The sequence below is a fragment of the Mchenga conophoros genome, linkage group LG23 (assembly GCF_057382185.1).
Source record: "Mchenga conophoros isolate Kocher_MC1m ecotype Shallow Benthic linkage group LG23, M_conophoros_male_GT1.1, whole genome shotgun sequence".
In the NCBI taxonomy this organism is placed as follows: Eukaryota; Metazoa; Chordata; class Actinopteri; order Cichliformes; family Cichlidae; genus Mchenga; species Mchenga conophoros.
The window spans coordinates 35,208,373-35,225,030 of NC_140547.1; the positions used below are offsets into that span (position 1 = coordinate 35,208,373).

General features: G+C 39.3%; 1 protein-coding gene across 4 annotated transcripts in view; it reads left to right on the forward strand.

Annotated features, from left to right (window-relative positions):
* LOC146547735 (gamma-aminobutyric acid receptor subunit beta-3-like) overlaps nucleotides 1-16,658 on the forward strand; it is an 89,732-nt gene that overhangs the window by 50,240 nt on the left and 22,834 nt on the right. For all 4 annotated transcript variants that reach the window (XR_014890768.1, XM_085265271.1, XM_085265272.1 and 1 more), the window contains 3 exons: nucleotides 6,443-6,663; nucleotides 12,221-12,303; nucleotides 14,653-14,790. Coding sequence is in view for 3 of the 4 variants with exons in the window: in XM_085265271.1 (XP_085121397.1) it covers nucleotides 6,443-6,663; nucleotides 12,221-12,303; nucleotides 14,653-14,790 (442 nt within the window). In the remaining variant the exon portion in view is untranslated. The remainder of the gene's footprint in view (nucleotides 1-6,442; nucleotides 6,664-12,220; nucleotides 12,304-14,652; nucleotides 14,791-16,658) is intronic.

Genomic DNA, 16,658 nt, shown 5'->3' on the forward strand with positions numbered 1-16,658 from the left:
TCGTTCTTCCCTTTGTCCTTCCCCTCTTTTTTTGTTATGAGGCAATGCATCATATGATATTAGACAGTGAGGAAATTATCCTATAAATTGCAGGGCAAAATTGTCATTTAGAGGATAAAGTCCAATTCAGTCACCTCCCTGTGTTTGAGCTAGAGACAGCGCTATTTTTACCATTCTATGGCAGTTGAAGGAGGAGGGGGATAGGAACTCGCTGAGGGATTCCCCCGCACTGCAGTGGTACGGTGCCTCAGGGCCGTCCCCCAGGGGAGCTCGAAAAAAATACATCAAATGGACTCAAATTGCTTTACCATACGGGGGTTCATATGGAGTACACAGTGATTACATATCATGCCAACGTTTTTCCTCTCGTGCACCGAAATGGGAAGTTAAGTCAGGGGGAAAACTTGAGTAATTTATTTTTCAATGGGGAAGTCTGACACTTTCGATAAGTGTCAGATGGAACAATGATCCGTCTTCTCTTTTTCAGTTTATTAGCATGTTTGTTTTTTCCTTTTGTTCTATTGTGGTGCACTCTGTGATGTGCTAATTGGAGCATATGCAAGTGACTGTAAGTGACATGTGACAAACAGCATATTTCCTAGATGCTATAAAAGTTCAGATGCTAGTGCTGTAGAGAGAGAGAGAGAGAGCAAGAAAGACAGATTACGCTGAATCTGGGTCATTTCACAGCCAAAATGTTGCTTATCTGAATTCTCACACAGCCTGAATTGGGAGTGATTATCCAGTCGAGCTAATTGAATAATTGAGGCTCGCTGGAAATCATTTCCACTGGTCACTGTCATTATCTCTGTGGAAAACATGCGCGAATAATCAAACAACAGTGGTAAAGCACGGCATTGTGGGAATTGAAGTGTCGTGAGACATGCCAATAATTCATAATCTGTAGTCCCAGTACAAAATAAAAAAAAATCACATTAAAAAAAAAACAGAAAATATTGTTCCAGAGCAGGTAACGCAAAGCTGTAGTCATCCTCATATGATATTCATTTTGATTGTCTCCATGCAAGATTGATGAGGATCCCTTGGCCGCGTGTTTGCACAGGCTACACGATGGATGTGAATCATTCATGTCTTACGAGGTGCTCACTGGGCTGCCCACCTGCTGACACTCCGCCAGGAGATAGAAACCTCATGCATGATACTACTCCCAGGGAGGCGGGGAGGAGATAGGGCGTCATTTACTGGGAGTGATGGAGGCTAAAGTTACGGCGGTAATGGAGCAGACGGAGGGGGACCGTCTATGGTACTGATTCATACAGCAAATTTAATTTCCACCACCTGCTGGGATCAGGCTGTGTAGACTACTTTAATGGGACTTTGGCTGATAACACTTATTGCCCTCTATGTCACAAGTTCCTAAAAAATGACAGGAATTTATTTTCCTGTCATTTAAAGAACTGAAAAAGGATTAAATGCAAATATAGCAGCATAGCACTGACAGCATATTTAACTGCCAGTGCTGTGTGCGTCTCTGGAATAAGAGAAAGTAGTCACAGATACCGACATCATATTTCTGAGACCCTGTTGTCACCTCCTCCTCGTGCCACCATCAGTTCCGAGAACAAAGGAGGAGCATTTTAGTGGTAGATCATCTAAATGGCTGTAACGGCATCAAATGGCAACTTCTGGAGGCCAAAGAAATCAAGCTAAAGTGAAAGTGTTTAAAACTGGAGAAAAATGCAGTTTTAGCTTCTATGTATAGTTCGCTCTTTTGTAAGAACTGGACCACTGGTGATTTGTTTTATATGATGTATTTGGGGACTGGTAAGGCTTAAAATTAGAGGCTTGGCTGCTTTGAAATGTCTCCTGGTATTCAGTGTAAAATGGCACAGCCCAGATTATACAGAGTATTTACTATAGTTTTTTTAAGGTTCTGTTCTTTAGTGTGTTCGATTTAACTGAGAAAAATACTACTAACCACTTATAGGCAGGGTCGTGGCTTTGTTCCAGTTTACAGACCTGCTATAATTTCAGGTATAATTTCAGAAATTATAAGACTTTAGAGTTCAGTTCCATTATGTGTTAACAGGTGAAGACTTTGTCATGCTTTTGAAAACTACAAATCTAAATTGCTTAGTGAAAGATGCCTTTTACACAGTTGTTTAGCAGTTCCAAAATTAGGGAGCTGATTTAAAGCAACTTATTTTTGCAGTCATTGCTTTTATATGACTGTTGCTTGATCTTCAATCTGGAATACAGACTTCAAGCAAACATAAAATGTGCTGCATTTTAAAAAGGCGTCTTTGTTCTCCTTACTCCTATTATACTGGTGGGCGTTGATGTTAAACAAGGAACTTGGGCTTCAGACTTTTCTAGGCTTTCAGTTTGCACTGGTTTCTTCTGCTCATGGCTGATACCAGTGAGAGACACTATGGTCATTTCAGGCACACAGCTCTGGCTGTGAGCACAGGTGCCCCATGCACCCACTGTTCTTATGTTTGAACCAATCAGGAGAAAGCTAGCTTAATGGAGAGGAAGGGGAAATAAAACAGCTTGCTTCAGGCAGAGGATAAACTGAAGGGCTTCACCACAGATCAGTATGAGATCAACAAGGATTATTTTGAACTGTGAAACAGCAAAGCTACACTAGTATAGTCCAATGATACAAATGTGAAATTGTGAATGAGCATACCAGAGCTCCCTCACAGACGCTAGAAAGAATGTGGTGGTAAACATACACAAAGATTAATCCTTTTTTAACAATATTTCTGCATGATAAATAAGTAAAGCAATTCTCAGATCTGTTCCAACTTTTGATACAGTTATATTTTAAAGATATAACTACCATACTTTAAACAGAATCACCGAATCCTGTGCTTGGCAATGGCTTGTTTTTAAGATGGTAATACCGCAAAAAGTCATTGCTACCTGATTATGCCGCATAATTTGTAAAAACCATCATATGGCAATATTGAGAGGAGAGACTACCAAAGAGGCCTTGGTTCCACCACTATACATTTATGGCTCAGAGCCATGAGCTTTCCTTGTCATGCTGTGGGCCCAATCTGTATCCTGTGCTGACTAAGCCCTTCACTTTTACATCTCTGTGTTCTAACCAAACCTGGAAACCATATTTACTGACTGTGAAGAGCAAGTGAAAAGAAAGCAATTATTTAACACAAAGTCAGTCGCCTCAATTTGCATAAATGTATGATCCCCCCTCGTCATGAAAATGCAAAACCTCGAGCATTTTGTATGCATTAGTAACACAGTGTTTCAGGCGCTTGCAAAGAGACAAACAACTACTTGGGTTATGTAACAGTTCTGTTACACATGAACATTTTGGAAAGCTGTGCTCATCACACTGGACGGTTATAATCGTGTTTTGCTTTTTTGTTTTTTGTTTTTTGTTTTTTTTGGGGGGGGAGGGTTCTTGTTGTTGCCATTCGGTAAACCTGAAAACTGCAGCACCACACGGACATGTGTGCCTCTACCAGTGCCAGATTGGTGCTGGCTGGTTTCATTACAACGTCACAGCAGGTAAAGAGGGAAGATCATGGCATTGCCCCGAGAAAGAGAGAGTGAGAGAGACCGAGAGAAAGGGGGGAGAGGTGCAGAAACACAGAAATAGAGGAGAGGGACTGTTAGCTTAGTTAAGTGGATTATGTGATGTGGAGGGAGGGAGGGGCTCTGTCCTCTATCGTTGCTGCTGCTTCTGCACTGGTCAAATACGGCTCGAATCAAAGCAAAACAAAAGTATTTACTTACACAACAGTATTTAAATGTTGGATTTTCGCAGGGCTATGAGTGTACCCATGGCTGGGCTTTAAGTACTTCTTGCCAGTAATTGTTTGACTTGTGTGCCAGATGGTGAGCTTTATACAGAAAGACACAAGAACTACTATTACATAAACACTTCAGTATATGCAAATGCTGCAAAACGTAGTCACAGAGTGAGATTTCGTTTGAGTTTGTGGCTTTTTTTTTTTTTTTTCAGAGAACAGAGAACTGTTTTTCGTTTGTTTTTTTTTTAACATGATTGCTCATAAACTTGAGAAACAATGTGTATTTATTGAACATGCACTTAATGCTGATTTATATTATATGACATTTTCTTCTGATAATAATCATAGATTAATACTGACAGTGGTTAAAAAAATAATTTCCCAGTATTTATCCAGACAAAGACGTTTGTTATGTTAGCAACTTTTTTAAGGCTGTCCGTAGCTAGCCTACCTTGCACTTTAGGCTAATTAGCAAAAAACAGCAGCATGCTAGCACATTAATCTTGACAGTGCTATAAATGCTAATGCTGGATACTTGGTTCACCATATTGGTGTACTGGCATTAGAGCAGGGCGATTTGAACAAAAATATTTATCACGATATACATTTCAAAATTTGCAATAACGATAAAACTGACGATATAATTGACACTAGACAAAATACTTTACAACTCCACAACTTTATTAGTGCAAAAAAAACCAAAACCCATCAATGTATTTTCACTTAAACAAGCAGCTTTTTTAAGTGCATTAAAGTTATATAAAAAATTAACAGTGCAAATGCAAATTCCTTGCTGACAGTTTAACCAAAGGGCATTTCCAGTGGAAATTGGCAGACATATCCTCAGCATAACCATGTATAATATCCACAAAATTTAAGAGGTTATACACACACAATACGGTAATATTATGTTGAAGCACAGTACGTATCACTCCGCGAGGCTCCTGCCTACGATAGCCGTAATGCTCCAACAATCCATCAAGCGGTGCGGCTTCGTAGCTTAGCAAAGTCGTACTGAAACATTTGACAGATTTTCGAGCGCCGTGTACGACATAAAATCGTTTCGAGGTCAGTAAACACAAGCTGACTTCATACATAAGGCACACGGGATCATAAGGGGCACTGTCGATTTTCAGAAAAATCAAAGGATTGATTTTAAGTGTGCCGTATTTTCCAAAAAACACGGTAATAACAACGGCCCGTTAGCACTATTTTTGGTAGAGCATCCAAAAATAGTGTTTTGTTGTGTATCTGACGGATGAAAGCCAAACCAATTCCACACCACTGAAGTTGCAGCATTTTTACAAACCAATTATGGTTCTTCCGTTTCATTTAATGATCCGCTTTCGCTCTTCTCATTCTGCATCGCCGCCTTGTGATTATGTAAACAAAGGCACTGCGCATGCGCGTTTTAACCATATTCTATTGCGATATTTCATTTTCCTATCGTTGCCCAACATTATACCGGTATTACCGTGAACGGTATGATATAGCCCAGCCCTAACTGGCATACTGACATTTTCTACTTAGCTTAAACTAGAGCTTATTCCAGTTGTTAAAAACTAGCCTATAGTTATGAGTACAGTGTCTGATTTGGGCTAAACTCAAAATTGGACTAAAAGTAGATAAATCACAGAAAACAAAACTCAGAAAACAATAAGGGTTTACTAGTACTAATATAGGCCTAGCAAATGGACCTCCAGTTCAAATAAAATTAAGACTAAATTTACTCAACACCAATCATGCAGCAGGAAATGTTGACATACAGTGCACCTACAAAAGGAGGAGTAAAAGCTAGTGAAATATAATCACTGTACCACCAAAATCTAGTGATCATGCCAGACTGTGTATGCTGAAACAAACACAAACTTAGATTGTATTTGATTGAACAAGTATGCATTATAAATTCATCTTATTTGTAAGACAGAGTATGTGATATATTTTAACAGCAAACTTGATCTACTAATATAGTTAAAGAACTTCAAAAACTTTGCATACTGCAGTGCAATCCTAGAGATAAAGTTCTTTTTGATTGCATTTGGGTAATTGCAAAATGCCTGTTAGACTAACAAATAAGCACTGACCTTAGAGGATAGAACAATAAAGTGTTACTTAAAGCATGTGTTTCCATTTCCTTCGCCTATGGAGGATAACAGAAGAGCTGCATTCAACTACAGCACGTTGAGAGAAAACAGCCACTGGAACAGAGCTGACATTAATTCACTGTGTTTTAACAGCCTAAGTGTCACCCCATTGGAATTTAATGAAAAGGAACGTATGTTTAAAAAGCTTCTGGGCTGTTGTTATAGGTCAACTTGGAGGTTTTGTGAATCACTGTGCCTATATGAGGAATGCTCAACCACGGGAGAAAAATTAGTTGAAGATCAGGTGAAATTTTCTTAGATTTTTTTTCAATAAAGCTGCAGCTACATGAGTCAGCCTTCCCACACACTGTTGTACAATGGCACATTACTGTGTTGGTTACTGTACTGCAAAAGACAGGGCAAAGGCACTTGAGAGAATTTGGCTAGAGTGTGTGTGTGAACCAGTTGGCCCACACTCCTTCAAAAGCTGTTCATGTTGCTTTTTAATGTCTGCTGTTTCCTGTGAAAGAAAACCTGAAGTGATTGCCTGTATAACATGTAACAATAAGCTGTACCCACCTTTTATTGTGTTTTTTCTCTTTCTATCCGCAGGACTACACATTGACTATGTATTTCCAGCAGTATTGGAGGGACAAGCGCCTGGCCTATGTGGGAATCCCTCTCAACCTGACACTTGACAACAGGGTTGCTGACCAGCTCTGGGTCCCCGACACCTACTTTCTCAATGACAAGAAGTCTTTCGTCCATGGAGTCACAGTCAAAAACCGCATGATCCGCCTGCATCCAGATGGGACTGTCCTCTATGGACTCAGGTGTGTTCTGCTTGTCAGGTCTTCTTCTTAATGAGACAGTGGGACTTTTGACTGGGCTACATGTTAGCATTCTCAGGATTCCATGTTGTACATTATCTTATGACTCAGTCACACTAGAGTAAAAGTAGGACGCCAACCTCCTTGCAACTACAAAAAGAAATGGTGGTTCATTTTGCCAAAATTTCCTTGTTGCAACTCAAAAAGGTTCTCAGTAGTTTGTATGGACCCACATGCTTGTATGCATACCAGACAATGTTGGGCATGTTTCTAATAAGATGATGGATGATGTTCTGGGAGATCTCCAACCAGATCTGGACCAGGGCTCACTGAGTTCCTGGACAATCTGAGGTGCATTTTAGCAGTGTTGGATGGACTGAAACACAATGTCACAGAGTTGTTCCATTGAATTTAGGTTGTATGAACATGAGAGTCAGTGGTAATCTTGAGTCCCTGCCTACTCTCACCATTGTTGTGCACCTGGAGTAACCCAGGACCCACTGCACAGGCACATGGTCTAACAGTCAGTCCAAGGGTTTCATCCTGATACCTAATTGCAGTCAGGGTGTTGTGACATCAGCCTGGTGTTCAGGTTGAAACTGCTCTCATTGGTGACAATTGGCCAGAATCTGCCAATTATACTATTCTATGGCAAATGCCAATCTGGCACCACAGTGCTGGGCAGTGAGAATAAGGCCCACTAAAGGACGTTGGTCCCTCGGGCCACCTTCATGAAGTCTGTTTCTGATTGCTTAGTCAGCGATATTAACACCAGTGGCCTGCTGAAGGTCATTTTGTAGGGTTCTAGAACTGCTCATCCTGTCCATCTTTGCACAAAGAAGAAGATACCAGTCCGGGTGATGGGTTAAGGACCTTCTACAGCCATTATGAAATCTCCAGTCTCCTCCTGAGACTGTGCTTTGAGACATAGTAAGTCTTCTGAAAACGACAAGTAATGATGTGCCATCCTCCAGGAGTTGGACTACCTGTGCAAACTCTGTAGGGTCCAGGTATCATGCTACCAGCAGAGAGACTGACCCTAGCTAAATGCAAAACTAATGAAAAAACAGTCAGAAAAGATGAGGAGCGGAAAAATGTCAGTGGCTGTAAAACCATTCCGGTGTTCAGGGTTGTGTCATTGTTGCCCCTTTGGTGCACCTGTTGTTAATTTAATCAACGGCAGTACAGTTGTAACTAATTAACAACCCCCTCTGCTTCTTAACTGACCAGATCGATATTCCAGAAGTTTAACTGAGTTGATGTTATGAATAAAAAAGGGCTCCCTCTAGTTTTGTTAGCAGTGGATATTCCCCTTATGCACCCGCCTCAGTTTCTTGCTCTAACAACAATGTCATTTTCCTGTTGTTATCAAATCCACAGCTTATGCAAACTTGATCCCACTTGACTTGCTATATAGCTAAAGTTTCATATAGCTTAATCTTTGGTGCCATTAAGTGTCATTGAGACCCCAAACAATTAAAAACATATCAGAGAACCACGGTGTTGCACTGCATGACACCTGCCTTGATTACCATAGATGTGCACTGCAGTTTATTTTGAATCCCACATACATCATTATGCTGCAGTAAACACTCAGAAGAACACCAAGTGTGTATTAATCCTCCACTTAAAAATAGTCCCTTGGAAATACTACTATTTTAGAGTTTAAGGAGATTATTGAGGTTTTTGTATATATAATTTAAAAATTCTACTAATTTTTTGTGACACATACTTTCATCAAAAGTAGAGCTTAGAGTTTCAAAGACAAAGTTAAGCAGTCTAAAAGTAATACAATACACTCGAAAGCATTGTTGATTTTGGTCATTTTATTTCATAGAGGAAAATAGAGAGTGACAGCAACCTCATCCTTCAAAATATTTTTTCTTAAAATGAGCCTCTATATTTAGATAAATGAAATGATGAAAAGTTCCTATGATTATATATAGTCAGAAAAATAATAACAAAAGAACTGCATAAGGCAGGTTTATTAAAAATCCCAAATCCAAAAATAGAGAAGACCTGAAAACAAGACTGAGAAGAGAGCACAACCTGACAAGCGGAGAAAAGGGTAATAAGGAACAGGTGAACGTAATCAGACCCTACCAAGGGAAAGAACAAATGATAGTGCAATCACAGAAAATCACATGGGTTCTAACCTTCAAAATAAAACAGGAAGTAAACTGAGTCAAAATCAAACTCACAAAGTCAACAGTAACCATGAAAGCTGTTCTGGACAATTCTGGGCCCTGCAAATAAGCAACACTTATCACGCAAAAAGCAACAAAAGGATGATCAGGGTCAAGAATATTCCCTAATGTTTTTCAGAGCCAAGTTAATTCTTTGTGTTCAAAGCCTTGTTTTGGCACAGTCCTGCAGCAGCTGAGAGGGTTTTGTGTCATGCTGAAGGGCATGTCAGTGTTAGCATTTTTATTATTTTATTTTTAAAGAGGGCTGCCGTTAGAGTTCATCTACGGCAAGAAGTGCAGACAGGTTAGACATGATCCACAATGCAAAGTTCAGCCTTCAGCTATTGTTTGATGTTTGTTTCATAAAGCCCTTGTTTTGAATTTCCATTGATCTTTTCGACAAGCAGGTTCAGAAGAGCTAGTGTGACCTGTTATTATGGATGCAAGCTTTGAATTATTAGAGCAAAGCAAAAACATGTGTGTGTCTGTGTGTGTGTGTGCACTTGCACACTTGCATTTGCATGTGTCAGTGTTCATACTTTATAGTCAAGCAGCTATGCTTGATTATGCAAGTGGAGTTCATAGCATTTAGCCCTGTGGACTACTTATAGACCTCTCAGTGCTTTAAGAGATCAAAAGGAGAGGGAGACGTGTGACGTGGTGTTTGTGATATGAACTGTTACATAAATGAATGCCAGGTAGAGCTGAGTGATATGTTGAATGCAGATTTTTATCGTGGTTTCAAGGCAGCCACTCTGTATTTGTGTGTTTGCTGTTTATTAGGGAAAGCAGTAAAAAATACAATTTTAAGCTCTCAAAAGCAGTTTGTATTTACATTGTAAGTTGCATTTTGCCACAATGCTGTTTGTCATTTTTGCAAATATGGTCTATTAATTGCATTTTACAGAAACTGTCTGTAATTTAAAGAAAGATTAAATGAAAGGTAAAAAATGTGCAACTACCAGTCGTTTAAAACCAATCACACACTCAGCCCTCCTGATAGCAGCTTGTGGTGCCCCAAATGCAGAATACAGATTCGTATTGTACTACAGTCAAAACCTGGAACGGTTTTGGTAAAATGATAAAAACGGAACTGTACAATTTCGGGCTTTAGTTTCACAGGATCCCATTCACTCTGACACAAGATACAGTCAAAGAGTTATTCACTTTTCAGAAGATCTTTTCTACAAGTTAATGTTAGCTTCCTTACTAACGTCTTTGGGATACTGTAGTAGTAAGATAATAGGCTAGCAATTGAATTTGCATTGAATACAGACTACTCGAGGGCACAAGAGTACTGTTAGCCTAACATTATTTGTTACTCAAATAGATGGTATTAAGGATTGACCCAGTTATACCTTGAAGTTATAAACTGGTTTCTGAAGTATCATTTTGAAACCTTGAAATGAGGGTTCTGTTGTTGCTGTCTTGGTTTAAAAAATCCAGTGTGACAAGGAGGGGCAGGTCTGACCATGATACCGAACACTCAGAGTACCAGGGATAATCCTGCTGTTTGAAACACAGCGTGACTGAGATTTAAATACAGATTTAATGTTTTATTCTGTATGACCCAAAATGAGTGAATGAGCCCATAACTTCCTAATGAAAGTGTTTACATAGGTCAGCAGTGATCTGGTAAAGTTCTGCATTGGTTTATTTTTCCAACCCAAAAGCTATACCAATGTCTTATAGCTTGTATGACTTCTCCTGTACCTTTACATGAATTTTTGATGGGGTTAAATTGTGCATTGAGTCTTTGTTGGCTGAATTTAGCTGCATGTGTTAGTTTGTCCAGCTGAAGCAATAGTTTCCTTGCGGCTGTTCACATGCTACTGTAGAGTCTTTTGAAAATTTGGTCAAATCAGCAATTGGACTCTCTTTTGCTCAATACAAGCCCACAGCTAAGACTAGCTAGTTAGCTAGCTAGGTAGTTAGCTGTATGCCAAATAAAAAGAGATACTTCAACAATTTTTGTGTTTTTGATAAATGCAGTAATGAATAATAATTAAGTAAAAAGCCGTAACACAGGCATTTGGTTATTTCAGAATGGACTTCATGTCACTGGGTTATATTAGCTAACACGCGCTAACTGGTACAGTGTACGGTATTTGTTTCTGACCTGGCTTTTGTTAGACAGAGTGGCATGGAAAAAAAAAGATTAAAACTGACCCACAACCAAATGCAATTATTTCAGGTTTAATTTATCAAATGACATTTTCTGATAATCAGTTGGATTTTGAGGCTGTAATTTATATTCCAATTTATGCCATTTAGATATCATCTTTTATTCATATGAATTTTTTTTTTTGATTAAACACCTTCGACTCCAATGTCCCCAAATCCATGGATTTTCAATATGTTCTAATTTAAAAACTGTTACTTTAATGATTTAATGTAAATCAACAAATTTTTTTTAACTGCTAATCAATACAGTGTAGGTAGTTTTTTTTTCTTGTTGTTACCATAATGAAATGAAGAGATAAGGTAGCAGAGAAGCTTCAGTGATATTGATAATCTGTGTCATGTATTGGAAAATGTGTTGGAAGTCCATATAATCTATAATATGTGTGGTAATGCTTACTGTTAATGTTACTGTTGAAGACCTCTTATTATGTTGCTGTAATTTTTGCTGCATAATAATATCACATAATGGAGCCTCATCTCAGTCTTTGCTCAGTGAATACATCCAGTGGCTAACTGCCAAGCAGCCAGCTTTTAATCAGGCCAGACTTAGCCTAAATCATTTTGAATTTGCATTTCACTTTGCTGCTTTTTTTAACTGTCTGATTATCAGTCGTTTGAGCTCGCACATCTGATAAACAAAAGGCACAGATACCTCCTCATGACCCAGTTCAGTTGAACAGGGAAGGATGCATTTCCTTCATATCATTTTTATTTTTACAAATTTTTACTTGATCGCAGGATGGAGGGATGGACAGTTTTGGTGAAGGGGGAGCACAAAATGTTTCAAAAGCAAACATGTTCGTTGCTTGTCTTGTATGATCTATAGTCTAATTAGGTATACAGTTACACAGTCAGCATTTTAACTAGGAGGTGGTGCTATAATCTTATTTTAAGATGACAATGCCAGTAGTCTCCAGTAATATGAAACCAGCTGAGGGACAGGTTGAAAAGGCAAATGGACATTTGGTTTCCTTTAAAGATGATAGGTGCTTTCACCTTAATGCTGTAATCTAATTGTATTCCCGCAGTCCCTTATTCTGTTAGGTAACTGCTTACCTGCATTGCTATTTTTAAAACACCTCAAATCCCTTACATCTTCACTCTCCTTCTGATCCGTCTTTCAGAACAATTTTAGTAAATCACATGTGTTAACTAAAATATACCCTCTCCCCCCATGCCTTCTTTTTCAGGATAACTACAACAGCAGCATGTATGATGGATCTCAGGAGGTATCCTCTGGATGAACAGAACTGCACTCTGGAGATAGAGAGCTGTGAGTAGACAGGCCTAATGCCTTGTGGGCTTGACAGATCAACAGCGGCGCACAGGCAGAGTGTCTCATGTGTGAAATGTTACAGATGCATGAAAGAATGTGCAACCTGAGGTACAGCAGCGGTTGTGTGTGTGTTTCTCTTCTGTGTTCTGTAGCCTTTCTTTTAAATCTGTACCAGATGGATGAGGGTAGTATATATGACTATGACAAATACTTAGCTAATTTCATTCAATATTATACTTCTATAAAGATTTGGGAAAGTTTAAAAGACCAATCTAGTGCAGTTATTTAGTTAGAAGTCATGCTTTCTTTTGCAAATGTTTGCACCTCATTTAACCTCGTAAAGATCCACTAGGTTGCCATGTGCTACTTAGGGTAGGAATAGTTTCAGACTCAATTCTACCTCTATAAATGGAATCTTATACCAGAAGTACTGTAAGGTTAAAATGCATGTAGGAAAGTAGTTTTGAAAAGTAACAGCGTCAAGTTTCTGAAACCTGCTGCTAAAATTCAACCCTAATACAACTCCTTAGTAGTTCGTCAGTAACCTGGTGGGTGTAATGAAGTAACATTGATGACAAAATAACAATTACTTTTGGAGACTATAAAAGAAAACCTAAAAAAAAAAGGAGTCTGTGCAAGACTTTACCCTCTGTCATGCATTTTCCTCTGGTTGCTTGCTGGTTCTATTGTAGCAAATATAATATTGAACTACGTCTACATAATCTGTGTCAATTATGCAGAACAACACAGGGGTTATTGTTCTGCATGCAGAGATATTTTTTTTAAACAAGCAATAAAAAGAGCTATAAATGCAAAACAGGAATATAGACAAACAGCAGGCCAAGGCATCAACCTGAGGGCAAGTCATTTAAAAATAAAAGTGATAAGTATATGGTAAGCATTCATTTATTGGTCACCTAACCAATGTAAGTCTAGTATTCGCTCTATTTTTAGCTCATTTAAGCCATTGGCCTATTTAATAGGTACACCTAGCTAGTTTCAGGCTGAACCCTATTTTGCTTTCAGAGCTGCCTTTCTTGTGGCACAAATTCAGCAAAGTCCTGGAAACATTCCATATTGACATGATAGTGCAAAACACTTAGCCCTCAGTCGATGTTTTCTCTTTTTTTGATCATTCATCACTGTGTAGAAAAATCTCAGCAGTTTCTGAAGTACTGAGATCAGTCGGTGAGACACCAACAGCCATGCAAAATTCAAAGTCACTTAAATTGATCTCTCTTCTTCAATCTGTGCTCACAATCAGCTCAGCTCTTGACTATGTCTACATGCCTAAATGTGTTGAGTTGCTGTCATGCGATTGGCCGATTGGATATATTTTGTTAACAATCAGTTTACTTATCCATTTCAGGATCCAGTGTGCCGGAGCCTATCCAGCCTATATAGGGCGAGCATGTAGAGTTGGGGGGAAATTCACATTCACACCTACAGCCAATTAGGAATCACCAACTGACTTAGAGTAACAAGGTTAGGTTAGATTAGGTTATATGTGGCCATTTAGCTGCTAAATGCTGCAAATGACTTTGGCCCTGTTCTGTTTTGTGCTGATAGCGAGCAGGCCATCGCGGCTTTAAACAGGGCTGATAAGAAACAGTGACACGAAACCGTGATGGCGTGGGCCAAAACAATGAGCTGAAAGACACCAAAGGGCTCGTTACAGACAGGGCATCCCATCTCTCTGTAGGGTGTGTTATTACGAATAACTGGGATGCCATTACACGTGTTATGTCGATATAAAAATATTGATTCAAGCAGATTTAAGTTAGACATTTCACATATTTATTTGTGAGAACTCCTCAGCGTTTGAATGCTGTATCACTTAGCAGCAGTGAGTGTCTCTGCTCGTCCTTTACAGACATCCTCAGGGCACCACTTGGTTTCATGTCAGCCTTCTGATTGGGCACTGATTTACACCTGGCATGCCAACAATACGGCAGGATAGGATTAGGCTTATCAGGAACACATAGAGTTTAAGGCTAGTTAGAGCCAATGTCTCGGCTAGAGTAAGAACAAAGCACATTGTAGATGTTGGTATTTATATTGTTTTTGGTATCATCCCCACAAAAATACTAAAGCAAGATCTGCTAATGGCACTGGACATGTCTATTTTATAATTCTTCTGACATTTTCCAAACCCCAAGTAAAGCTATTAAGAAAAGCGCCTGGTACTTGGAAACAACTTCAAAAGTGTTTTTTTTATTTCCTTCCCAAATGACAGCCCAGTTGGATGATCAGCAACACTGCATGTCTTGGTCTCCAGTGATGGTTAGACAGATGGTTACACCTTGGTGTGCATGTGTGTGTGTCTGCGCACGTCTTCTTCTACAGATGGCTACACCACAGACGACATCGAGTTCTACTGGAAGGGAGGCGAGTCGGCTGTGACGGGGGTGACACGGATCGAGTTGCCTCAGTTCTCCATTGTCGATTACAAGCTGGTGTCCAAGAACGTAGTCTTTTCCACAGGTAAATGCTTCATCAGCTGGATTACCTCTGGGAATAATGCCCGGTGAGGCTAACTAGGGGATGTGACATTTTAGATCATATTGTCCATTTCATGCACTGGCCTGTTTTCGGGAGCTGATTATTCCATCAGTTTCTGCAGCAAACATGCCAAAATGTCTGTTGATCTTATATCAACAGATATAATATATATATTGGTGCTTTTAATTGGATTGAAATGAGGAAATGCGCCGTCTTTGAAGTATCCCTCATGCAGCAGTAGGCAACGCAAGCTTGTTGGAATGGTGCTTAAGCGGGACATGTGGTAAATTAGAAAGTATATCATGCCCACTTCTGGCAGTTCTTGACCCAGAGAGGTGAAGTTTAATGGATGTAATGGTTCAGTTATTGTGCTATCAGTAGGAAATGTAGCTGAAGACTCTTATCAAGTCAGTGTGATTGCAGCAGTCTGATTGAGAAGCCCCTGAAAAATTGGTTTCAAATACAATAATAATAAATAGTCATAATTAAAGACATGAATGTCTAAGTTTGTAGTTATTATTTATGAAAACCTCAGTTTCAATTCAGTTTTATATAGATAATACGATATGATTTATATAGCCCCAAACCACAACAGCTATCCTTTCAAGATGCTTCATAGTGTAAGGTAAAGACCCTAAAATAATGGGGAGAAAGCCCAAGCAACTAGGCAACCCCTATGAGTGACCACTTGGCGACAGTGGGAAGAAAAAACTCCCTTTTAACAGGAAACAAACCTCCGGCAGAACCAGACTCTGGCAAGGCAGCCTGCTGAACAGCTGGGATTGAGGGGAGGAAGATGGGACAAAAAATGATATTAAACAGTCACACAGCTGTTTGCAGATCTGATCTGAAATGTTGTTCCTTTCAGAAATCGCTCATGTTGAAACAACTAAATTGATGTAGGTTTGAAAGAAAATTGTATCTTAACATAAAAGTTGTATCAACATTTTTTGAATTATTTGTATAGCTTCATTCACTGTCATCACAATACAGTGACAAACACTTGAGGATGAGGATGTTACTTTAATACTGTTACACCCTACTATATTCACTCTCTGTGGGCTAAAATCTCCCGCTGCACTACAAAGCATCCTGCTGCTAGAGCCCAGCCGATATTCAGTGATTCAAATATTGTGATAGTCCGATATGTGGGCAGATTTTTTTCCCTTTCAGAAACACGAAGCATAAACAGATTGTCACGAGCCAGCAGATCTCAGACCTTATTTATCATCAAATGACCTTTAACCTCTAATGAAATGTGGATGACAAGAAACACTGAGGAAGAGTTTCAGTATAGTTAGAAGGCAAAATGACAGGTTAAGGCAACTTGTAAAGTCAATGTATATGAAGGATTTACCGTATCACATTTCATGTTCTAATTCATGTGTGTCAGATCGCTGTAGAGGAGCTATTTTAACAAGTAATCCTCATTTCAATCATATTCCATGAACTTTGATTTGACACGTCGCCCATCCACTGAGGTCCAAAATGAATCAGACTGTTACTGAATGTGTACATTTACGCCGGAACGCAGAGTGTTTATGAACATTTCGAAACCAGCGACCATATAATCTGGTCAGAGGGGACACATCGAGAAAGGCGGCTTCTCCGGAGCCTCGGAAATAAAAGCTGTGTGACATTTAGTAATAATGTAATTTCTCACAGAAGTTATGCTCATGAGGAAGTGCCACGCTGGGTCTGAAAAGGACATGCACAGTAAATCACTCTTTGTTTGCCTTCTCGGGCGTGCGTAACATTTCTGTTGTGGCCGTTCTGTGTTATTTTCTGTTTTTTCATGCTGAGATGCTGTTGAAGCACGCGTGCACCTTTCTCTGTCTGTACTGCACGTG